Source organism: Bombyx mori, chromosome 13 (genome assembly GCF_030269925.1).
Source record: "Bombyx mori chromosome 13, ASM3026992v2".
Lineage (NCBI taxonomy): Eukaryota > Metazoa > Arthropoda > Insecta > Lepidoptera > Bombycidae > Bombyx > Bombyx mori.
Genome location: NC_085119.1, coordinates 12,037,537 through 12,064,124, shown reverse-complemented (window position 1 = coordinate 12,064,124; position 26,588 = coordinate 12,037,537). Strand labels below are relative to the sequence as shown.

Sequence of the window (26,588 nt, the reverse complement as noted above, 5' to 3'; positions counted from 1 at the left end):
AACGGCTGCCCCACCCTTCAAACCGAAACGCATTACTGCTTCACGGCAGGTTCTGTGTTAGTTACCGTCATAAGGTCATGACAAATGAAAAAAAAAACAGCCACTCAAAAACATCGAGCTTCCGAATATCAATGATAAAAATAAATTGAGTACCGAATTTGGATTCCCTGCGTATAGTAGTCAGGATTAGGTATTAGACCAACTCGGCGATTTAATTTTGGTATCTTTAATATTGTTACTATAGTACCTACTGAAAGCGAGAGTCCGCTCTTGGCAGTTAGCCGCATAAACAAATAAGGCCATCTAAGTAGGGAGCAGACTTATGACATAGAATAACCAAGGGATTATTAAAAATTGAACAACGCGTTCTAGATCCTTAGAGTGGGCGTCAACACAGAAGTTAAACTAAAGAGCGCAAATCGCAACAAACAACACGGCTCAAAGTGAACAGCGTTCTAAAATAAAAATGAGATTGCTATCTGTATACCGACATAGAGTACTGTGAATACTAGTGCTTATCAAATACTAGTCAGTATGAAATGACAAGATATGGTGCATGACATGTGATTTTGATTGGGATAACTGTCAAACGTGTCTTTGTTAAAAACCCGCGTATTGTTTTGTTTTGAACCCCAGCTCCTAACAATACAAATGTGCTCGAAGTTGTTGCTGGCTTTATGTTGTTTGCTGTGGGTCGCGATTCCGATCCGGTGGTAGATTCATTCGCGAAGCAATTCGCGAGCTCTTGAGTTGTTAGGTCTCCTTCGGAGGCGCTCGGACAGTTGTTAGCAAGTCCCACCCCTCCTGGCTGAGCCTTTGCTCGCCCACATGTCCTGGTGAAACTGGAAAGGCCTCCGGGCCACCAGTAATCTATCAATCATAAAATAAAAATTAAAAAAATGACAATCGATAAGTGTTCATACTGAGTATCATAAAAGAATAATGACGTTTACTTTCGGTTAATAGTTATTCCCGTTTAGGCACCGGGAACGATTCCAATACACCTGATAATAGTGCGCTCTTGGCACACCACTACTGTTATTCATGAGGTTTCAAAGTATTATTTCTTCCTCTTACCAACATATAGACCAATAGCACTAAGCTATGTCCCTTCAAATGAGGCTTAATTAAGGTACTATGTGGCTGTACATCTGGTATTGGCGTGTATATAGGCTTCTTTTTTCCCCACCTAATCTTTTAAATTTAGAGGGTTGTGCTAGCGTAATCCGGCGAGTTGGTGAGCTCACGGGGTTCTAAACTGTGGACGTTCCTAACGCTAGCCTTAGCAAGAGCAGTGCTTCGCAGAATCTACCACCGGATCAGAAACGCGATACCCTGAGAAGATCCGGCGAGAAACTCAGTGTCCGTGGGTTAGCTGGGCTTCGATAACCACTTATATTGAGGGCCGTCGACTGGTTCTTCTTCGAATGCAATAAAGAAATAAAATAATGTCGTCACAGCTCAGAGACTCTTGCATTACGTGCTTTATTTATTTTTAAAGTTAATATGCACCATGAGTTCACGATGGCAGTGCAGCGTCTTAGAAATCACTGACCAGCTCTTAAGCACAAAGGTGCGTGAAAACGTAAAATTATACAAGATCGATATTTTAAAATGTTCGTTCAACGTATAACAATTGTCGGGTTTGTTCAAGATAATAAAAATGCAGCTCTCTCATCCTTATCACGAGTATGGTTTAATAACAACGAGGCTGAATCATACGAGCCTAAAGTATCGTGACCAATAAAGTGCCAATATATGTTGACCGCATTTTTATTACTAGCATATGACATTCTTATATGTTGCCACACAAACAATCGACCTCACATCACATGTGGCAGCTCAGATGCGCCATGAGCTGTTGTGAGCTTTGTTCTCCTCTAACAAACAAAATAATTGTTTTGACCTAATATGGGTCCACTCGAAACAATTATATTATGCACTTTATCTACTTCAAAATAATCTTACTGGTGGTAGGACCTCTTGTAAGTCCGCGCGGGTAGGTATCACCACCCTGCCTATTTTTGCCGTGAAGTAGTAATGCGTTTCGGTTTGAAGAATGGGGCAGCCGTTGTATATCTCAAGGTGGGTGGCGCATTTACGTCGTAGATGTCTATGGGCTCCAGTAACCACTTAACACCAGGTGGGCTGTGAGCTCGTCCAAACATGTAAGCAATAAAAAAAAACCGACAAATATAGGTGAGTTTAATTAATACCTACATAACTTAATTGCTTGGGATTTTTACGCGAAAATAATAGTCAAATAACCGTTATTCGTGTGGCTAAACATATTATCGACGTCTAATATTTGTATTTGTTTAGAGTCGGGTTTATAACAACTAACAACATGCGTAGGTACGAGTCGCTGTGTTACCTTGTCCTCGACCGTGTCAAGATTTTAAATTTACATTGCAGAAATGCAGCGAATACTTAACAAATTTTATCCGACGCAAAGCAATTACCAGAACAAATACATAAGCACTTATGATTAAACTTGTATTAATATCATAAATTAAAAAAAAAACCAGCTTCACGACCGGCATCAGGTTTAATGAGATTCGTTGGACTTTGTAACTGATAGATTGTTTAACGCAAAACAGCCGCGCTGTGGGTAGGTAGGTACGTGAGGTTGCGTGCGTGATCACGACTCGAGATGAATTAAAGCTTCTTGTTGATTGATTACATCTCCATAATATAAATCGTACCACATAACCTTCTCGTGAACATCTGAAATCAATGTTTGCATGTAGATTCCGTTTTCTATTTTCTATTTATCTAATTTCGAGTACAAAATAAATAAATAATAATAAATAAATATTTACTAACAGTCACGCCACGTTAACTGGTCCCGTGATAAGTTCGTAAAGAACTTGTGTTACAGGTACCAGATAACGGAAATAAATGTAAGATTTTTATTATACACATACGTATATTTAATATACATCCATAACCCTAGAAAAGACATTTATATTTATCATACAAATATCTTCCCTTGGCGGGATTCGAACCCGCGACCCCCTTGTGCAGTGACCATGTCACTTACCCTTACCACTACACCAGTCGGCCGTTAAAATTATTGGCAAATTGTATTAAACAAATTCGCATGTTGTTCATTTAAATATCGAACTCGAAATTGAGATTTGGTTGTTACATGAAACTCAAGAATTTCATTTCAACGATATTGAAAATACAGCATGGAAGGTTTTTGAAGTTATTGAAGTTATACTTCTTTAGGCGCGTTATGAAAAATTGATGAGAGTGAAATTTTACGATGCGCGCGCACCGTGACACAAAATTAACAGAAATGAAGTTGCCCACTAAATCGCTCATTACAATACGACCGACGTAACTTGGCGAGTCTGAATATAGCCGCAGGTGAACTTTCCGAACCGTACCGAGAATTACCGAATTTATATGATGTCAAGAAAAGGGATGTCCAATATGCGTGTTTGAGAATGTTGTTTAATCGATTTTTTTCAAATTGATTAAAATTTTAATAAAAAAATAAGAAATAAATTTAATAAAAATTAAGTATAACTTCTTACGCGCGTACATAAGTACACGCACCCTTTTTTTTACTAGCAGCATAAAAAATAGGTTAACAGAGAAAAGATATAAAAAAAAATCTGTTGCAATTACCACTTGAAAATGCTTTACTCGTATCTAAAGTGTATCAGATACTGTAAGAGCGACAGGATTATGTAGCGTTTTGAAATATTCAAGATAATTTTTTTGTTTGTAATTTTAAGTGAATTTTTGAAAAACACACAATGATCATGTTGTGTATATTTGATTTGCCTGTGGATGGTAAACGAGCGAGTGGTATAAACCCAACTGTCCGTTTCGCCCTTGACTGTTGGCAATTAAACATATATCCACAAGATACAGTAAATATTGTGATATTGATAGCCCTAAATAATATTATTATTATTGACATTCAATAATATTATTATTATTTAGGGCTATCACCGAATAGGTACGTTTCACGTAAAGCTCATGTCATTGAGAAATGAAAGAATAAAGGTAGAGGGGTAGACGTGTAACCTCTGGAGTGACTGAATAATATTCAGGGTCTTATCAAATTGAAATTCTGTTTGACACTAACAGAGGTCAATTCGTAACTAAATGAATTGTGTGTTTGAAATTTTAAATGTACTACAAGGGCATATTTCGTACTAAATCGACTGAGTCGAACAATTTTACACTGTTTCTCGAAATGTATGATTATTATTTTACTGAAATTACATTACGAGTTAATGACACCAATATTTAAAAAATAAGATCGCAGAGTTCAGTGTCATTGTCACTTTTAAGGTAAATATTAATCGCTAAAATACCTACATCTCGTACAAAAAAATAAGTACAAGTACACACATGTTTTGAATTTGGTCGACCTCCAAATCTTCAGTTTGTGGGGTCTCCGCATTCGTTGAGCACGTGGTATCTGCATGTATGACGCACCACGTGCGAACAACATGATTGACGGACTACATGTAATATTTATAGGGCTGTCGATATTACGAACAAAAATGAATTATAAAGTTGTCTTAATAGTAAATTTGGTGTTTCCCATGAATAATATACAACAGCGTTTTGGTGTTTGCACCGTCATTGAAATTCATAAGCGACTAGCTGTACCCGTCCGCTTCGCAGGGCATTAAAAATTACATTATAATTTCTCACCCCCCACAGATTCTCATAATTAACGCCCCCGCAACTGGTGTAGGGAGTCCAACACTCATATAAATATTAGCCTATCCATGAAGTACACGTATTTTCTACCTGGATACCAAGTTTCAAGTCGATCGTATGCACGGTGCAGTAGTTATAACGGAACATCCGTAAAAACCACTGTAGATTTATATATTAGTATAGATTGAGTGAAACAGTAATCTTTGTAGTTGTATTAAAACAGTTAAATGTTTTTTTTTTTTTTTTATGATTGAAGGATTACTGGTGGCCCGGAGGCCTTTCCAGTTTCACCAGGACAGGTGGGCGAGCAAAGGCTCAGCCAGGAGGGGTGGGATTTGCTAACAGCTACCCGAGCGCCTCCGAAGGAGACCTAACAACTCCAGAGTAGCTGCTTCGCGAATGAATCTACTACCGGATCGGAATCGCGACCCGCTGAGAAGATCCGGCGAGAAACTCAGCGAGCTGATTCATGGGTTAGGTTGCACGGCGAACTCTTTGTCGAGTTCGACGAGTACGGATACCAAGGTCCCTAAGCCTGCTCCTAGAGCTGAAGGCGTCTAGTGCAAAGGTTATTGTATCTGATGGATCCGTAAGGACGTGTCTAGGGCGTCGACGGTGACTGGCTCCTGCATGATCAGGATTCGGGGAGTAGTCAGCGGCGGCTACGATAAGGCGATTATCATGACGCATAGCCTTATCGAAGTACCGTTCCGACGCTGACTTCATGTATTTCTGTATAGATTCGAGGCCCAGGTCGTCGTGTAGGTCAACGTTCCTCACGAACCACGGAGCTCCGACGGCTAACCTGCAAAAGCGGGATTGTAGAGATTGAAGGGTGTCTATGTGTGTGCGGGCCGCGTGAGCGAACACCACACTCGCGTAAGTCATGACGGGGGCGTAAGTCATGACGGGACAGTTAAATGTTATAAATGTAAATAAATAAATATTAGTTAGTCCATTATATCGATTTACATTTATGGTGGGGTCGGTGTTGCTCTGTTATCATTCGCTATGCGTAATCTTCTTCGAGTACTTGGCGATTAATCTGATTAACAATTATCTCGCGATTGGCTTATTGTATGCACTTTAATCAAATATGAAATTGCGAAAATATACCTGTTTTTTTAGACAATAAGAAGAAACGAACTTCCGATGATAGATTTATTTACAGGAAATTGCATTCCGCGTTTTAAATAAATTGTAATTCTTTCATGTAAAATCTAAGATTTATATATTATGTTGACCTCATAATTTTCTGAATACTGCCAACCCTATATTATGGTTTTCAACATTGCGTGCTTTGTTATTGAAGCGTGCCACTCAACCGGCCGGTTGTTTAAATGAAAACATCGTTATCAACAGTCAAGCTGATAACACCACTCAGAAATGTACCTCTCCTAAACAATAGGTCATCACTGAGCGAATGTTTATTAATAATTAATTTATAGGGGATTTGTTATAGTTTTTATTGCTATTAGGTTGTTTTATAGATATTATATAATGATTATTCTCGTTGAGGAAAAACGGTGTTCCCATGGTACTCTTGGCAGACTATAGTAACTATAGTTTATAAGCGTAAATTATACTATTTTGGTCCAATTATTTTCCAAATATACAAACACTAGCTTTTGCCCGCGACTCCGTCCGCGTGGAATAGTTACTTTGGCATAACGCTAAACCTTACCCCCCACTTCATTTACGTAGAAAGTGAAAATATTTTTGAATTATAGAATGTTAAGGAGCTATTTAAACCCCTATTTTGAAACTTTTTTTTTTGGTGCTCCACTTGTATTGGTCTTACCGTGATGTTATAGCCCTATAGCCTTCCTCAATAAATGGGCTATCTAACACTGAAATAATTTTTCAAATCGGACCAGTAGTTCCTGAGATTAGCGCGTTCAAACAAAAAAACTCTTCCGCTTTATAATATTAATATAGATTAAAGATATTATATTTCTTTGAAATCTTTAAATATATTGTACAAAATTCATTATACTTTAATATAAGAGTTTAATTGTCTCAATTTATTCCATGTGCTTGTTACAGACAAACAGGTGACAAAGGCTAAACGATGACGGCGAACACCAAAGATCCACAGCAGCAGAAGCTTCCGCCAGCGACGAAGAAGGTCGCTCCCGATGGTGGGTGGGCGTGGATGGTCTGCTTGGGAGTCAGTTTAGTTAATGTGAGTTTTTATAATTTTTAATTCAAATATTCGTTAAATTCAAGATGGTTAAATAAATAAATAGACATTTTTTTCTTAACGTTACTATACGATAAGTATAAACTAACTAGCCGTACTCGCCCGCTTCGCCGGGCATTTAAAATTAACATTATTACCAATTTATTGTCATTATTATTAGGGAGTCCAAAACTCATAAATATTAGCCTATCCATCAAGTACATGTATTTTCTACATATATACCAAGTTTCAAGTCAATCGGATACATGGTTCAGTAGTTATAACGTAACATTCGTAAAAACCACTGTAGATTTATATATTAGTACTAGCTGACCCGGCAGACTTCATTGTGCCGCAATCGATAAATAAAAGACCTTTATGTAAAACAAACGAAAGGAATCGTCCGACGGGGGACACATCAAAGGAAAAACAAAATTGTTATTTTTATTTAATTTCGAGCATTTTCATATTTATCTACCTTTTAAGCCTTCTCTGGACTTCCACAAATAATTCAAGACCAAAATTAGCCAAATCGGTCCAGCCGTTCTCGAGTTTTAGCGAGACTAACGAACAGTAATTCATTTTTATATATATACACATAGAATATATATAGATAGATAAGTTCGTCCGATAACTATAAAGTAGTCGGAAGTGATTGGGTCTAGGTTTAGTCCCGTCAGTAGCTACAGTGGAACAAGCATGCATTCCGGTTCGATGGATGGAACAGCTGTTCTAAAGCAATTGTGATTTTTGCCTCGTGTTTGACAGAAGGCTTTCTTCTATTTGGGGGCAATAAGCGGGCGAGCTCATCTGGTCTATAGCAATCACCCGAAATGATGGCCTGATTGCAACTTCAGTAACTCGAGTAATAACAGTGAATCCGCGAAACGCAACCGGTATTCTATAGAAATGTGAAATATGCAATGGGCTGTTTTATATTTGGCATTGGTTGTCAATGAACTGTTATTGTAGAATGAAAAAAAGATGTATGAATCGTTTTCGACCCCCAAAGTAATTCGCACGTCGTGTAATTACGCAATAAGGTCATATTTTATTGATTGCCTGACCGTAATAATGAGTTGCGTAATCTCTAGTAACAGTTTTGTAAACAAATCGTAAATGTAAAACAATTTTTAGTGCTTATTCGCAAATTAAAAATAATTTATTGACATTGTAAAATTAGATCGCGTTTTATTTTAATGTTCACACACATTGTTTGAATTTTTTCGATTATCGTATTACAAATGCTTATCATATTTGTTGATCGGGTCATTTATGTAAACATTTTTTTATTAGTTTGTCAGTCGCAAGCGTACGGAAAAACGTGCACTTTCTCACTTGCTTTTGTTTTCCCAAACAACATGTAAACAAAACAATACAAGCCCAATTTCTTGCGGCCTCTCGGATGTCAGTTTTGTGGCATATTTGACCTAGGTTACGGGGCAAAGCAAAGCCACCGTCGCCCAAATCATTTCTTCTCCGATCCCCCGGATCCAGTCTCAGTGCTTTTAGGCTCTTCAAGCACCGGACGCCATCCTCGTCGAACTCGTCGACTCTGACGAAGATTTCGACGTGCGAACTAACCCATAGATACAGCCCATTGAGTTTCTCGCCGGATCTTCTCAGTGGGTCGCGATTCCGATCCAGTAGTAGATTCAATGAAGCGCTGCTCTTACTAGGGCTAGTGTTAGCAATTTCTCTTAGGTTGAGCCCGGAGCTCACCTATCGGTCCGCATGAAGTTAGAACCAACGATTAGGTAGGGAAAAAAATTAGTTTTGTAATATAATAGCGATGTGATACGCGTCGAGTAATTAATACTTATTTGAATACTGATCGGTAATATTGAGAATGAATTTGTTAGATGACTTTGAGTCCAATAAATATGGAATCAAAATTAGGACATTTTTGAAACTAGAGACAATACACTAGAAGCCGACAATAAATAAAATTACAAAATAAAATAAACATAATGTGAAACGAAAGTTGTAATTATGAGTTCGTCTGAGCCAAATGTGTGTTGTGTAAATGTGAGAAAGCATTTACCATCATAAATATTAATGCAGAATAATTTCTGTGAACCCACAGAAATTTGACTATCTGTAAATCTGAGGCTTAAAATGTTTTTAGCACGTTTGTCACAAGGTCAAGACTGCTTATGGCTCATATTGTAGTTTGAATTATGAAAAAAGGCGTAGTGAAATGTATTAAATGTTGACAAACGAATTTAAATGAAACCTATTCTTAACATTATTAGTACGCATCACGGTGGTAAACAGCTAGCAGACCATTAACTTTTTTTCCCTACCTAAGCTGATAGCCTTGAGAGGCTATTTCAGCGTAACCTTAACTAGTAGGTGAGCTCACGGGGCTCAAACCGGAGTGATGCTAACACTGGCCCTAGCAAGAAGAGCAGTGCTTCGCAGAATCTACCACCGGATCGGAAACGCGACCCACTGAGAAGATTCGGCGAGCAACTCAGTGGGCTGTGTCTATGGGTTAATTTTCTCGTCGAGCCCTTCGTCGCAAGCGACGGGTTCGACGAGGACGGTGATCGGTACTTGTGGTACCTGAAAGCACCAAGTTAATGGACCGGACATGGACATGGGACATGGATGGATACCGTTTTTCCTACCTATTCTAGTAATCTCGAAGGGTTATTCTAGATTTACCGTACTAGTGGTGAGCTTACGGGGCTTAAACTTGACGTCGTTACTAACACTAACTAAGTGCACACAATAATTTTTTGGTTTCCAACAAAATTGGCACGTGTTCGTTCCTTCTAAATATATCGTGGATCTAATCACAGGGAAATCTAGAAGCGAATCTGTCGGTAAAAATTACGTCTGTATTATCACATGTTTTTATATATTCAGATATGAACTTTTACACGTATTAGCAAATAGTTCGTAGGTGTATTAAATGACTAAATGACATTTTGTTAGCAAATCTTCTTCTATTAAGGTAAAATCAGTTAACCAGTGTAAAATAAATATATAAAAATAGAGATAAATTTACGAAAGAAATGACATCATACGAAACAATATGAATTCAAAACCTACATAATATGTACTTGAATTGGGTACACTCTCGTTGTGATTATTTCCGCTTAATTTTTATACCGCTTAAACATGTGAACTATAAAATAAGTGATTTTTACATTTATTCGTATATAAACATCGTTCAATGTTTGGTATATAATACCGTACAATTTCTAATCCGCCCAACGTGATTGTAGTTATAAACAGCTAATCGGCGCAATATCATAAATAATGAAAAAACTATATTTGTAAGTGGCTATAGTGTCATCAGTATTATTTCACATTTGTTCTGTGGCTAGAAACGGATTTGTAAATTAGTCAGCCATTAAAGGCAAATCAATTTATGGGCACTGATAATTAAAATAGTATAAAAATAGTAATGACTTGAGGTTTTCCTTTACTCGATCTTTAGGGTCTGCTCACTGAACGCTCGCCTCGAGACTCCTTGTTATTATTAATTTGGTGTTTGGTGTAACATGGTGTTTTTAAAATCATGATGTCAGCGTCACTGACGTCATTCTCTTCATTATTGTCATTGCCTTCCATAATGACAGTAATTAAGACTCACTTTTTCAATGAATCCCATTTATGACATTTCCAGTGTACAACGATACCAACAGAGAGCTCCGCTCCGTTCGACTACTCGGATTTGAATGTTTAGTGCGTTTTTTTTTTTTTTTTTTTCCTACCTAAGCTGAGAGCCTTGAGAGGCTATGTCAGCGTAACCCTAACTTTAGTAGGTGAGTTCACGGGGCTCAAACCTGACGATGTTGCTAACACGAACCCTAGCAAGAGTCGTGCTTCGCAGAATCTACCACCGGATCGGAAACGCGACCCACTGAGAAGATCCGGCGAGAAACTCAGTGGGCTGTGTCTGAGAGTTAATTTACTCGTCGAGCCCTTCGTCGCAAGCGACGGGTTCGACGAGAACGGTGACCGGTACTTGAAGTACCTAAAAGCACCGTTAGTGGATCGGGAGGATCCGAGATGACGTGTTTTGGGCGACGTCGACTGCTTTCCATTCTGTCCGCAGGATCGGGAATGTAGTTACCGGCGGCCACGATGAGAGGGTTCTCGTGTCGTGCCGCTTTATCGAAGTGGCGCATGGACGCCGACTGCAGATACTTACTGATGGACTCTAAGTCCAGGTCGTCATGGAGGTCGACATTCCTGACGAACCACGGGGCTCCGACGGCTATCCTGCAAAAACGGGATTGAATGATTTGAAAGGATTTTAAGTGTATGCGGGCCGCGTGAGCGAACACTACACTTGCATAGGTCATGACGGGGCGTATGCAAGTTTTGTAGAGTGTCACCTTATTTCTAAGGGACATTTTACTTCGCCTACATATCATCGGGTAGAGACGTCCTAGGATAAAGGCGGCACGATCGCGTACCGTCTTGATGTGGGGGCGGAATGTCATCCTACTGTCGAGGGTGACGCCTAAATATTTGACCTTCGGGGCCCACGGTATGGGCTGGTCGAACATCGTGATTGGGCGAACGGCGGGGGCGGGGGTGTTGACGCGCCTAGTCGGGAGAGGGATGCTCAGCGTGGTGTTCGGAGGGCGACCCCTTTTGAAGAGCACCGCTGTGCTTTTCGTGGGGTTAATGTCGATGCGCCACTTCCGGAACCACTGTCCCATGGTGGTAGCTGCGGTCTGAAGTCGTCGATGAAGCAACGCCTTCTTCCTACACGAGTAGTAGATGGCGGTGTCATCGGCGAAGAGCGCCAGATGGGTCTCCGGAGACCGGGGTATATCGTTGATATACAAACTGAATAGTAACGGGGAGAGGGCGGAGCCTTGCGGGACTCCGGCTGTGACGTGACGGGGCCGGGAACGCGTTCCCTCGACTCCATATCGGAACGAACGGTTCGACAAGTAGTCTCGTATGATGAGCACGAGTCTGTCTGGCACTCCCATGTTATACAGTTTGTATATCAAACCGTTGTGCCAGACTTTGTCGAACGCCTTCGCTATATCGAAGAAGAGGGCTCCTGTCGGAATGGGTTTCCGCCTGTTCAGCCCTAGTAAGATGTGCTCCGTGAGGCGGTGCACTTGATGGACGCACGAGTGTCTGGCGCGGAATCCAAACTGCTCGTCTATAAGAATTTTATTCGCGGATACGAAGTCCCAGAGGCGTTTACGAAGGAGCCGTTCGTATAGTTTGCCTATCGCCGGGAGGAGACTGATGGGGCGGTAACTCGCGGTTTCGTTCTTCGGTTTGCCCGGCTTGTGTATGCCGATAACGTCCGCTTCTTTCCACGCCGCGGGAAAGATGCAGTTCGTCATAGCAGCATTTAATATGGTGGCCAACATCGTTATCAGTTGGGCTGGTAACAGTTTAAGCGCGCGGTTGCGGATGCCGTCGGAGCCGGGAGCTTTCCGTGGTTGCAGGCTATCGATCGCCTCCTTGACCTCGGAAGTGGTAATGGGGGGTAACGCGTCCGAGGGCGGCAGGGAAGCTCTGCGCTCGACCTCCCTGTCGACGAACTCGGTGTGTTCGGGGTCCGCGTGTTGAGTGCTGGTGGTGCACTGCTCTTGCAGTGCATCGGCCAGCAACTCTGCCTTGTCATCGTCATCGTAAGCCGGTGATTGGCCTGAGGGGCGTACGAGAGGCGGCATAGTGGCTATAGTTTCGGACTTGAGGGTCCTAGCTAGTTGCCAGTATGCTTGGTGAGTGGGCGCGAGTTCTTCTAAATAACTATCCCAGTTTTCGTTTCGGGCGTCGCTTAAGCGGGATCTGACCTCCCGCTGTAAGCGACGCATCCGAGTCCGGTTTGAATCCGTGGGATATCGATCGTAGGCCCGGATTGCCGCGTTTCTAATTCTAACGAGGTCCCTAAGATCGGGGGAAAGTCTGATGCGGTGGAAGCAGTCCTCCACATCGACTTGTTTCGAGGATCTTATGATCGCCGTCGAGACGTGATCAGTGAAGATGTTTATGGATTCGACGGTATCCTCGGGGGATGGAGTTGAATCCGGGCCGCAAGGGAGGATTGGTGGAGCGGTGTCAGCTAAGCACGTGCCCAGCTTCTTCCAATCCACCATGGTCCTCGTATCTGGTTCGCGGTTGACTGGGCGACCGAGCTGCATGACGACAGGTCGGTGGTCTGAGTCGAGTTCTGACATTGCCTCGATGGAGCGTAAGCGCAGAGTTACGTTCCTCAGCAGTGCCAGATCTATTGTGCTCGGACGACGCGCGGCGTTGTACGGATAGCACGTGGGGGTCGGGGGGTTGAATATTTCGAATGTGAGGTCGTCTATGAACGCGTCGAGACGCCTACCGTTCACATTCGTGCGATGGCTGTTTTGTGCGACAATAATCACTCGTATTTATAGTAGAAACGGGGGTAGCTAATTCATGAATTCTTTTGAATACTGTCTTAAACAGTTGTTGACATACGTAACATTAAGGAAACAGTTAACTTTAACTATTTTTAGCTGAACAGATAGTGCCGTTGCGGCGACATGTATACTTAGTCTGGCCATAAATACTGTTACAATAAAAAAGAAATAAAATTCTATTGCAAATAACATTTATTACTTTTACAGTGTGTTAGTTTAATACATAAATATAAAACAATTTAAAGTATAAAAAGCTTATTCGAAGTGGTCTCCATTGGCTGCAATAGTCCTTTAAACGTTGAGGCCAGTTATCAATAGAAGCACGCACTCTTTCCATGGGAAAAATTTTCACTGCCAATCGTACGAATTGTTTTAGGGACTCCAAATTTTCATGGCGTTTAGAGCAAGCCGTACTTTCTAAAACTGACCAGAAATCATAATCCGGCGGATTAAGATCGGGACTAGACGACGGCCAGTCTTCAGCTCTGATGAAGTCCGAAACGTTCGTTTCCAACCAAGACTGCGTAGACCGAGCGCCGAGTCTTGCTTATTGCTTATACCATTCTTGATTATTGAACATGGTGTTGTTAGGGGGCTTCACTACCTTCTCAAGAATGGTATCTTGATACACTTGTGCCGATGTTTTGATACCTTTTTCACAAAAGTATGGCTCAGTCTCTCCTTCATAGCTAATACCCCACCAAACCATCACTGAAGTCGGACAGTGCCCACGTTGCACTCTCTCGACTAATTGGGAAGCTTCCTTAGAGCTTTGAGCAAAAAAACGGTCATTTTGTTTGTTAAAATAAAGTAAAAAATAAAGTAAAAAGTTTGTTAAAATAAATTAAAATAAGTAAACAAAATTTTTCTGTGACCTCTCTTTGCGTACCGCTTTAGTAGTTGTTTCGATTTTACCACCCTATTCTCTTTTAAATTATCAGTTAAGAAATGATCAGTACGTCTCTTATAGGCTGCAAGTCCTAAGTCATCTTTTAAAATACGCGACATGCTTCTAGGTGCTATCTTCATCTCCCGAGATAAAATCTTTTGCTTTCGGACAGAATTTCTTCGAATTCTTTCCCTTACTGCTTTAACCACCTTTTTCGTACGAACACTACGTGGACGGCCAGATCTTTTTCTGTCACAAACAGAGGAGGTTTCATTGCACCTATTAATAGCCCGGTACACAAACATTTTACTAATACCAAGCGTATGGAGAGTTTTAAAAATTGCATTTGGCTCCATACCTACTTTGTGTAATGCAATCACAGCGATTCGGATCTCTTTATCACCCCACTCCATTTTAATATCGCAAAATATTGTACAATGTATTGGCGACAAAATGAGAAAACCCAATGAGCAATCATATAAAAATGACAGATTCCAAATTCAAATGTAATATTTTGTTTATTTTTAATTGTAACAGTATTTATGGCCGGACTAAGTATATAAAAATGAATTGCTGTTCGTTAGTCTCGCTAAAACTCGAGAACGGCTGGACTGATTTGGCTAATTTTGGTCTTGAATAATTTGTGGAAGTCCAGAGAAGGTTTAAAAGGTAGATAAATATGAGAATGCTCGGAATTAAATAAAAATAACAATTTTGTTTTTCTTTTGATGTTTCCCTCGTCGGACGGATTCCTTTTGTTTGTTTTAAGTTTATTTTATACAAAAGTTTAGGTTTTTTATTTATCGATTGAGGCACTACGAAGTCTGCTGGGTCAGATAGTATTTTATAAATAAATTTCAATGTCACGCATGTCGCTTCGACTGTTGATTGGAACCGATATAAAATAATAATTTACCATCTAAATTTAGACGTTCTGAGAGCTTGTGCCGGTTAAACGAGTATGTTTTTTTTAAAAGTTGGAACAAGGTGTAAAATACTATTTGAAGATTTACGAATAAATAAAAGTAATTTCACTGCGCCGATAATTACGTAATTTTTTTTTGTCCATTAAAATGACTTTTAATTTGATCTATATCTTCTGAGTTGACATCTTGGCATCATGTTTTTAATTTATTTTAAGTAATCAGTGTTGGTTTTCGTATTGTCAATAATAAAACAAAAGACTAGAACGTATTACATCTAACTAGTGATCCCGCAGTAGTCGAAATTCGACTATAATTAATTGGAATTGTAAGTTTGTACACTATTATGATTCTATTGTCAAAGAATTATTATACTTCTATAATCAAAGATTTCGCCAAGACTACGCTTTAGGTAAATATTAATAAAGACAAACAATATTTAATCTATTCTCAATTTGACCACAGACGTCAAGAACAAAAGTTTGACAATAAATAAATAGTATGCATGCGTGTGTGCGTCAAATACACGGTAGTGTGTGTAATGTTTTTTTTATTGATTTCATGTATTTTTAGGCATAGTTTAAAAAAATATTATCATTCTGCACTCCTTCTCTATACTCTCTATAAGTGTGGGAAATTTCATACTCCTCCGTCCGCGCAATTTCCGTAAAAAGGGATACAAAGTTTTTCCTTCACAGCTTAATCTCGTTTGTATTACGTTTATTCGACCATGAAAACTGCAGAGTATTCGAAACGTCAGAATTAATATAATAAGCGAGATTAAAACGTAGGTAGTTTTACAAAACGGGTTTTATTACTAAACTGGTACATGAGCTAAGCCTTTTTCAAGTGTCGTATGAAATGTCGATTACTTTACCGCTTCGTCTGATTCGTCAGATGGTTAGTGGGAGCTTTGTGCGTGGTGTACAGTTGCTTAATGACTCAATTATCATTTGATAGATATGTCACTTGTAACTATGACTGAATTCGATAATTTATCGAATTCTAGAGGACATTCAAAACATGAGTGACATGCTATCACCGCTCTATATTTTTTGCCCTAAAGCATTCACACGATTTATTTTGAACTAAGGATATTCGTTGGTCGAATAAATTGACTGCCAAATTTAGTTTTAAGTTGACAGCGGCGCGACATTCGTATTTGAACCCTGGCGATCGCGTCACATCAAAAGGCTCGTGAGGTCGTCTGCTCTACTACGCCAATTAATAAATATGATCCATCCAAAGACCCAAGTGATTATGTGAAGGCATTCGTAATTTTGAGACTGCCTACGTGACATATCTCACACGCTATAACGACGTCATACGACAAAGCATGGACCGAATTAATTTTACTTTACTGAGTGGTTCAACTGCCCAAAAAGGAGCTTGTTAACCTCCAGTCGTATCTGCTGTCCGTTAGTATGTGACACTCATGGTAATTGATGACAGCGAAATCTTTGTTAACTTCATCAACACAAAACTTCTTCGTCCGAAATAAACTTACAACTCCTCGTGAAAACTATACGAAATTCAATTTTTGTTTTGAATTGAGGTTACTTGAATCTAGTAGAACATTAAGTCGTGCTAACGATTTTTTCTTTCTCTACGTGCGTGAAAATGAATTGTTCTACTTTCATATTGATACAGCTGTCTTGTGTTTCAATTTCACCCAGCCTCTTAACACAAATATATTTAATAAAGATTCGAGCTTAGACCGGGGACCGACCTTATCAGACAACCCAGCTTGTGTGTCCCTAGCACCCAAGTGGCTACCGGAGCTCACAGACTTCAACAATGTAAATGCCGCCACCGACTTTGAGATACGAGTTAGAAGTTTACAGTACAGTTTCTGCCTTACTCTTCAAACCGAAACGCATACTGCTTTGCTGCTGAAATAGGCAGGGTGGTGGTACCTACCCTTGTGATCTTATAATCTACCTACGCTATACACTGGTATCATACTCAGTGAACGCTGCTGATAATTGTGCAGTGGACCTTTTAGTCTACTTTACGATAACCAAGGAAAAATGTGTCTTGAAACGCATACTGCTTCGCTGCTGAAATAGGCAGGGTGGTGGTACCTACCCTTGTGATCTTATAATCTACCTACGCTATACACTTGTATCATACTCAGTGAACGCTGCTGATAATTGTGCAGTGGACCCTTTAGTCTACTTTACGATAACCAAGGAAAAATGTGTCTTGTGGCCACATAAAATTTATAAATTTAATGGGTGGTGGTAAAAATACCTGTTGCTATTACTGGTGGTAGGACCTCTTGTGAGTCCGCGCGGGTAGGTACCACCGCCCTGCCTATTTCTGCCGTGAAGCAGTAATGCGTTTCGGTTTGAAGGGTAGGGCAGCCGTTGTAACTATACTGAGATCTTAGAACTTATATCTCAAGGTGAGTGGCGCATTTACGTTTAAATGTCTATGAGCTTCAGTAACCACTTAACACCAGGTGGGTTGTGAGCTCGTCCACACATCTAAACAATAAAAAATAAAATAAAATAAATTGCAGCATTACGGGCCTATACCAACATCCTGGTTAATTCTGTACTGATATGTTCCGGTTTGAATTGTCCCTACACTGAGGTCGAATTCACCTTAGTCTTTGTTATCGTTTATTGACGTACCTCCATAAGGTACGGATCATGAATCACACAGAGTCACTTAGCAACACTAAGTAGGTTGTTAGAAGGTGTAATTTCTTACAGAAAGGAAAAAAACATTTTATTGATAACTTTTAAATGAATTAAAGCTAACCTCGTATTCTTGTTAACACCTACTAGTTGCATCAATGATTTCAATGGCGACGAACTGTGAGTTTAATGCAAATGTATTTGTTTGTCCATTTGTAAAACAATCGGTTCTCATAAAACAGATTGCCGTGAATAATTACGCTTTGTTTGATTTTGCATAATAATACGTATTTTAAAAATAATAACGCACTGTTGAAATCTTCTTTGGAACGGAACAATTGGTAGTTATTTGTAAGCGATACCGTTACTGGATGTTAATTACAAATGTTACAGAAACATTGCGGTTTTAGTAAGCGGTAAAATGCGTGGTTCTTATACGGGACGTGACGTAGGCATGCATACCTATGTATAGAACAGAGCTGTTCAACTTTTTGAATGACAGGTCAAATGGTACTTTTAGGTATCACAAGCACCGGTCACCGTTTTAGTCGAATCCGTCGCTTGCGACGAAGGGCTCGATGAGTGAATTAACCCAGCCCACTGAGTTTCTCAGCGGATCTTCTCAGTGGGTCGCGTTTCCGATCCGCTGGTAAATTCTGCGAAGCACTGCTCTTGCTAGGGTCAGTGTTAGCAACACTTCCGGTTTGAGCCCCGTGAGCTCACCTACACGATAGGGTGAAGCTGAAATAGCCTCTCAAAGAAAAAAAGAAAAAAAATAGGTCAAACGGACGATGGAGACCTTTTTGACTAGCCACTAATGGTTCCTATGCTAGTAAGATTTATGAAATAAAAAATGCAATATAACAAACAAACAAAAAACATTTTGATAATTAAAATAAAACAAAAGACATTTTAAGCCAAATAAAGAAAGAAAATTGCATGTTTATTAAAGTGAAATCTAAGGTAGATGATTAGATCGTCGATAAAATGTCATTACTACTAAAGATAAAGTAAGGTTTATTATTGGAACATTGGAAGTAATGAGTTTGGTCGTTTACCATACACAATCTTATCGAACGTCTTAGAACAAAAATCATTTAGCAGAACGAACGGTTTTAGCTTATTTGATTTATAATGAATGTTGAAGTGTGACTACTAAAACAACCTCCGAATAACGGTAACATTTCTTATTGTATGAAATAGGCACTTGTTTTGTATGTTTTCGTAGTTGTTTATTGTAAAACATTACATTTCGCATCCAACGGCCCTTTTTTTAACACTTAGGAATCCATTTATGGATACCCGGTCGAAAGGGGTAAGGGACTGGGTTATGTCGGACTCCGGCACCTCCAGAGAGGAAGAGGGAGACGAGGAGGGCCAAGGTAAAAGGATTTTATCTTGCGTTATTTGCGACGCTGAACGCCAAATATTTTCGAAAATGAAACTGACTCCTGCCGAGAATTGATTCTGGACTCATGAAACAAGAGTCGGAAACACCAACTTCTATACTAACGAAGACATTGGAAAATATTGTAAATTAATTTCTTTGGTCGAAGTTTCGTTACATCTGCGTAGGTAATACTTATTGTTTTTGATATCTTAAGTGGTTACCCTTTGTCATTACTAATCAACATTATTTTTTTGGGATGGGGGGTGTCGGGGCGTGTCGCGAACGCTGGTACGGATAGCCATCGACACTTCGATTATCTGATGCATGGACTTCATGTCTTAAGGTGGGCTGCAAAATTACTGTCTATTGTCGATCTGAATACAGTGCGACAAGGGTCGTAAGCCTAGCCTAGGTCATGAAAATACCGTTCTACTTTCGAACGATGTGGATTCTGTTAAAAGTAAAACTATTGTCTCTTAAACTTCACTAAATTAATATGCGCTTACGAATATATTATGAAGGAACAAAACTCAAGCAAAATTCTTATTAAACGATTTGGTAAATAAAATAAAACTTCCTAATTTATTTTCCATATAAGCTTAAATCGCGAGCAAACAATAGGACAACTTGAATGACATCATAATACGGAATAATAATATTGTGTCTTCTGTTGAACAGCGCTCAAGCGGTTCGGGATTATGACAAGAACGTTTTTTTCCCTTTGATTTGCACAGTGAATATACTTTATCTTTATTCTATACTAGCGACCCGCCCTCGCTTCGCTTCGGAAACAATAAAACACACATGAAACCAAAAAAAAAAAAAAAAAGTAGCCTATGTTCATCAGGGACAATGTCGGCTTCTAATGGAAAAATAATTTTTCAAATCGCTCCAGTAGTTTCGGAGCCTATTCGAAACAAACAAACAAACAAATCTGTCCTCTTTATAATATTAGTATAGATATATTCTATACATGACTAGAGTCTTTTGACTTACGAATTGCTTTAGTTTCTATTGTGAATTAATTGCGATTGTTCAACAATAGACGTGCCCTTGACACTATAACTATGAGATAACCGTCAAATGCGTACATATCGTTTTAAAATACATCGTTGAATTTTTTATCGATTTTTTACGGCTTCGTGCCATTAACATAGATGAAATTCGATTTAAATCTTAGGTGACCTAAAAATAAGCTGTAAGTGAAAATGAGATTCATAATTTAAAATTTTGTAATAGAAAGGTATTTTACTATAAAAATAATATTAAGATATAAAATGAAGTAGTCAAATGCACATATTTCTGTTTCTAAAGATGGTATTATTACATTAATAGGACATATTTTACAGGGTTTCGATAGAACTGGCATATGGCAGGGTCTTACTGTCGTCATATATATATTAAAAATGAGAAGTCATATTTTTGCTTTGACACCAAACACATATCTTAGGATAAAGTTTTTACATAACACACGGAACATCATCATCATTTAGCGGAAGTGCATTTCCAAAAATCATTTTTGCATGTATCATCCGGCCTTAGCATGAACTCAATTGAACTCCCCTCCTATTATGAAACAATCAGTTTTGATTCTTCAAATATTAAATAAAACTCAGTGAACCCGCTACCATAAACACTATTTATATGATACCTGACTGCTTGTGATTTGTTATCACTGAATAGATTCCAAGGTCAGGGTCATTTCATAAACACGTCACCAATCGACAGTTTTATCAAGATTGCACAGCTCTGGCGCATGATGATGTACTTTAATTAATTCATTGATAAATCATGTTTATTTATCATATTATGTGGATGTGAAGCGTAAATAATTTTACTTCACAATTCTGTCTGTACTGAGAAATTTATAACAATGGGTTATGTTTATTGGTTCGAAAACCTTGTCAGTTTAAACCGTGAACTGATTCAACTAAACGAATAATGAATTGGTATTTATAACTGTTGTGAAAACGTTTCATTTCGATTCGGGTTTGTAATTGTTTTTCGTATTGATCCCGATATCGCCTTCTCGCATTAAAACTGTATAATCTCAAAACTTACTAATTTTACAGGAGAGTGTTTTAACATGAGATATTTTTAATATTAATCACCTTTGCAATTTTTTTTTATTACCAGTTAAATTATTTGTCTTTTAAAGTAAGATAAAATTATGTATTAATTTTGTTAATAGTAGTCAAAACATAGGTTAATTAAAAAAAAAACTAAAACTAAACTACGCTCTTTTGACAGTATTTATGAGAAAAATACTGGTGATACCAAATGATTCCGCGTATCGAATATTTTTGGAAACTGGACACTTTTAATGCGAAAAGACGACATCGCACTAAAGTTTTGATTTAATATTTTTTCAGTTTTCGACGAGATCTCTGGAGCCGTCTTTCGGTCTCCTATTCAAAGACTTGTTGGATGACCTTGGCGTCCGCACAACGGGTGCTTCCTTCATCGCTAGTACTTTGGACTCTGTAGTAAATTTCTCCGGCTTCTTCGTTGGTCCTGTTATAAAGACGTTCTCATACAGAAAAGTTTGTTTCGTCGGTTCAACGATATGTGCCCTCGGATTACTGTTCACCGCCCCGGCGAAGAGTATCGGCCATATATTGGCGACCTACAGCATTTTGGGAGGTGAGCTATTTTTTACACAGAATATTTAGTATTAGAAAACCGAACGAAATGGAGGCTGATGGTACAAAGAGCCACGAAAACCTTTCAAGGACACGACCTTGAGCAATAAAGTATGCGACTAAAAAAATTTAGTACTTAAATAACATGCTATTTTTTATTAACATATGTAGGACATAAATTGCTGAATATTTGATTTGTAAGTTATTAGCGACCCGCCCTCGCTTCGCTTCGGAAACTGTAATTTATTATTGATTTCTCCACTACTTAATGGATATTATTATATATATATATATAAACCTTTGTCTTCAATCACTCTATCTATTAAAAAAAACCGAATCAAAATCCATTGCGTAGTTTTAAAGATCTAAAGTTTGAAAGAAAGCGACTTTGTTTTATACTATGTAGTGATAACTAAACAAGATTCACCGAATGATAGGCGTCAGAGATTGCCTGTTTTCTATCAATGGAAATTGTTATAATACAGTACATACAATATAATTAGGATTTTACACGAAGCAAATTTGTAAATGGCCGCGAGCGTTTGTTGCTTCAATAAAATTAAATAAACATAATACCCTGTACGCTCTAGGAATAGTTTTCAGCGCTAGTGGTTCCCGCGTTTGAAACTGATTGACACCCAGCCCAAACATTGTTTGGCTACGTGTTCGGAGCTGCGGGATAAATTGAAACATTTACACCTAATTGTTTTATTACTCGTAAAACAGATAGGCCGTAAAATTCTTTAGTGTTCGCTCACGTCATTGAGGAAACCTATATATTTTTTTTTCTGATAATGAAAAACGAGAACACGCAACGACTTTAACTTTTTCTTTTTTGTTTTGAGTTTGCATTTGTTTATCGTTAATTTTATTTGCTACGTTGTAATAGTCTTTAAGTTTAAATAAAATTTTGTTTAGTTAAAACATAACTATCATACTGTTCAAGATTTTTTACTGTTGGTAGGACCTCTTGTGAGTCCGCGCGGGTAGGTACCACCACCCTGCCTATTTCTGCCGTGAAGTAGTAATGCGTTTCGATTTGAAGGGTGTGGCAGCCGTTGAAACTATACTCGAGACCTTAGAACTTATATCTCAAGGTGGGTGGTGCATTTACGTTGTAGATGTCTATGGGCTCCAGTAACCACTTAACACCAGGTGGGCTGTGAGCTCGTCCACCAAGTAATAAAAAATAAAATAATAAAAGATACAGAAAATTCTTTAAAAAACTGAAGTATTGTTTGTTAAAACATTAGAGATATGTATTATATACGCGTACATAATTTAGGATTGTTTTTACGTAAAATCCTGTCCGTATAGCGTAATATAATTTAGTAAAATAAAATATCGACTTAGTAACATTTTACGTATTCACTCATTACTAACGCTTTACATTCTGAATTCTCGTTTTGACACGACTTGATAATTTCTTGGTCATTGTGTTGGCTTGTTTCTAGTTCAATGACTAAATATAGAATCTACAGTCCAATATTAACTAGGAATGTTGTTAACAAACTAGCGTAGTGCATGTACTTTAGAAATGTATTTTTTTTAAACATGCTAGTCATGAAATGTTTATAATAAACGAAAACAGACTCAAAAACTACCGGACATATCTTGTTCAAACTTAAATGCGATCACACCGAAACACCGGCTTTCAAATGACAATAAATTCGCTATGAAAAAAGTTTGGAGGTATCTATCACTCATTGAAATAAACAGTCGGATTGAAAACCTCCTTTTATGAGGTCGGCTAAAAACGATTTGTTTTCTGTGTGATAAGCTTATGGATCTTACATTGTTCTGCCTTTCGCTAGCAAGTATTTTCATTTCTAAACGAGATATCAGGGTGGGAATTTATATTAAATCTGTTGTTATAAATTTGTTTTTTTTGTGTTTACAGGGTTTGGCGTAGGTCTAGCCTCGTCTTCTTCTTTTGTCTCCCTCAATCACTATTTCTCCAAGAAGCGAGGACAGGCCGTGGGTTTGTCCATGGCGGGAACCGGGTTCGGTTTGATGGTGATGCCACAACTAGTCAAATTACTACTGGGAGAGTACGGGTTCAGATGGACCGTAGTGATACTTGGAGCGCTGGCGTTTAACGCTGTAGTAGGATCATGTCTCCTTCAACCAATCAAAAGGCATCTAAAGGAAGTACCCGTGGATGCGGAAATGCAAAACATTAAAGTAAGTTTTATACTAAGGTTTTTCAATTACAAAGTAGGAAAAGCAAGACAAGTAGAAAGTAATTTCAATATTGATTGTAAATTTATCACAACTGGGGAGAGAGAAATACAATAGTGAATGACCTACTACAATATAAAATTACTGGTGGTAGGACCTCTTGTGAGTCCGCGCGGGTAGGTACCACCACCCCGCCTATTTCTGTCGTGAAGCAGCAATGCGTTTCGGTTTGAAGGGTGGGGCAGCTGTTGTAACTATACTGAGACCTTAGAACTTATATCTCAAGGTGGGTGGCGCGTTTACGTTGTAGATGTCTATGGGCTCCAGTAACCACTTAACACCATGTGAGCTGTGAGCTCGTCCATCCATCTAAGCAATAAATAAATAAAAACCTAATACGAAATTAAATGCGAGTTAATCGATAAACGACCTTCCGTTTTAGGAGATGGAATGCATTATGGAAAGCGACGAAGAAAACGAAGATAAATTCGAGATCAATCCTCTCGTCACGCATCCGATGCCGAAACTAACAACGCAGCGTTCCCACTCTAACATGAATCATCCTTCGGTTCGCACGATAGGGATGACCCGCGCTAAGACCTGCGATAAACCGTTACAAGATTTTGAGAAGAACTCGAAGGTGTACCCGGGGCTCACCACCGCGGCCTCTGTGGGCGTGATGCCGCGAGTGACATCTAGCGGCAGCATGAACGAAGCGGCACGCAGAAGGAAAGTCTCCGTCATCTCCAACATATCAAACATGGACTTCACGGGCAGCTATCTACAGCTCTATCTCGATGTAGGTGATGCATTTTAATTATTTCTGCCGTGAAGCAGTAATCCGTTTCGGTTTGAAGGGTGGGGCAGCCGTTGTAACTATACTTGAGACTTTAGAACTCGTATCTCAAGGTGGGTGGCGCTAGATGTCTATGGGTTCCAGTTACCACTTAACACCCCGTGTGCTGTGAGATCGTCCACCCATCTAAGCAATAAATAAATAAAAAATATATAATATTTATTTATATAATATACCAATGTCCTAAGTTTCATTTGAACCATTTACTTCGGGTACCCTAGAATATTTTTACCTTCGAACCAGTACTTCGAAGGCGGGTTGTCGATGGGTGTTATTATTACCAATATACTAATATACCAACATACCTTGTATTGTTAATGAATAGTATAAACTTACGTAATTTTCATGAAACCGTGTTCACATTCGTTTTCGCCTTTGATGGTTAAATTAGCACGAGATGACGAATAAGCAATGTTTTATGCTAATGACTTCAAAACTATAATATTTCCTTTGGTTTTCACGAGTCGTTGACGTAAATAAAATTATTGTTTTTACGTATCGGTCGATAAATTTTTTTATACAATTAGACGGTAGTTAGGACAATATTCAAATGTTGATGAATTGCAGCTTGTTCATTCGTAACCACGAAAACTGTAAAGTATTTCAAACTTTGAAACGACAATAAAATAAAATAATAAATACGACATTAAACCGTAACTTTGTTTTTAAATATGTAAAAATAAATTAAAACGCTATTTAGACTACCTAAAGATTTAAAATTGCATGCGTTATATATTTCTTCTCGTTGTCACGAGTTTCTTATTCACGTGATAAACGTTTTTCGTAACACTCAGGGGAAATAAAAAAATAAGTTTATTTCTTATGCTGTTTCATGAATATTCAATATTGTATCATAATGAAACTTGGTTTAAGGAAAATGATAGTTCTCTGAAAATATCGTTTATGAAGTATGCTTCTTAGCTTTGAAACTTCATCCATTCTAATATATGTATGTATATTTGAATAAAGCGAACAGTAGTTGCCAAAAAAGGAAGGGAGGATGGATTTAAAATAATTTCTCAATTTGAGGCTCGTATGATAGTAATACATTTCATTAAATTCAATAGTGTGGGTAGGTACGTGTTGTATTTGTTTTAAGCAGCGTTGTGGGTTCGAAGAAAATTCACTATCGATTGCCGTTCGAAGCTTACAAATGTTACGCCGCAATGTATATGACTTGATTAGGCTTTTTATAAACGAGTATAAAAGACGGTCTTTTAAAGACTTAATTTACGATTTCGTCGAACTCTAACCCGATTTATATTACGCTTGTAATTCCAGACAGCAGACGAAGAAGCGATACAAATGAAGACAATAAAAAAAGCCGAGCCCGTATCGGAAAAGAAGGGCTTCATTAGACGATTCATAGATCTGATGGATTTAGATTTGCTAAAGGACTGGTCCTTTCTGAACCTAATCCTAGGACTGGCTCTGTTTTGGAGCGGCGAGTTGCAGTTCAGGATGTTGACCCCGTTCTTTATAAGCAATTTAGGTTACAACATGGACGACACGGCGTTCTGTCTGTCGATGACCGCGATCTCCGATAACCTGGTGCGGCTGATCCTACCACCGATTTTCGACAGAACCACGATATCGAAGAAATTGATATTTTTTATATCCTCGTTTTTCTTGGCCGCCACTAGATCAGGTAAGAATTGGGGTTACTCGATCCTGAGTATGTTTTTATTTGTAACAAAAACGAATAGGTACGTCACGAGCGCATGTCGCGAGGTGCGTTCGCTAAATATATTTTGATGTCCCATAAAAGATTCGGCTATGAAAATTACGAACGAATAAAA

At 38.7% G+C, this 26,588-nt stretch overlaps 1 protein-coding gene across 1 annotated transcript in view; it reads left to right on the top strand.

Moving 5' to 3' along the window:
* LOC101742398 (uncharacterized) overlaps nt 1-26,588 on the top strand; it is a 50,167-nt gene that overhangs the window by 10,507 nt on the left and 13,072 nt on the right. Inside the window, exons 2-6 of the mRNA XM_012691954.4 lie at nt 6,739-6,877; nt 21,483-21,753; nt 23,653-23,936; nt 24,376-24,732; nt 26,071-26,437. Coding sequence (XP_012547408.1) covers nt 6,764-6,877; nt 21,483-21,753; nt 23,653-23,936; nt 24,376-24,732; nt 26,071-26,437 — 1,393 coding nt within the window. The 5' untranslated portion in view covers nt 6,739-6,763. The remainder of the gene's footprint in view (nt 1-6,738; nt 6,878-21,482; nt 21,754-23,652; nt 23,937-24,375; nt 24,733-26,070; nt 26,438-26,588) is intronic.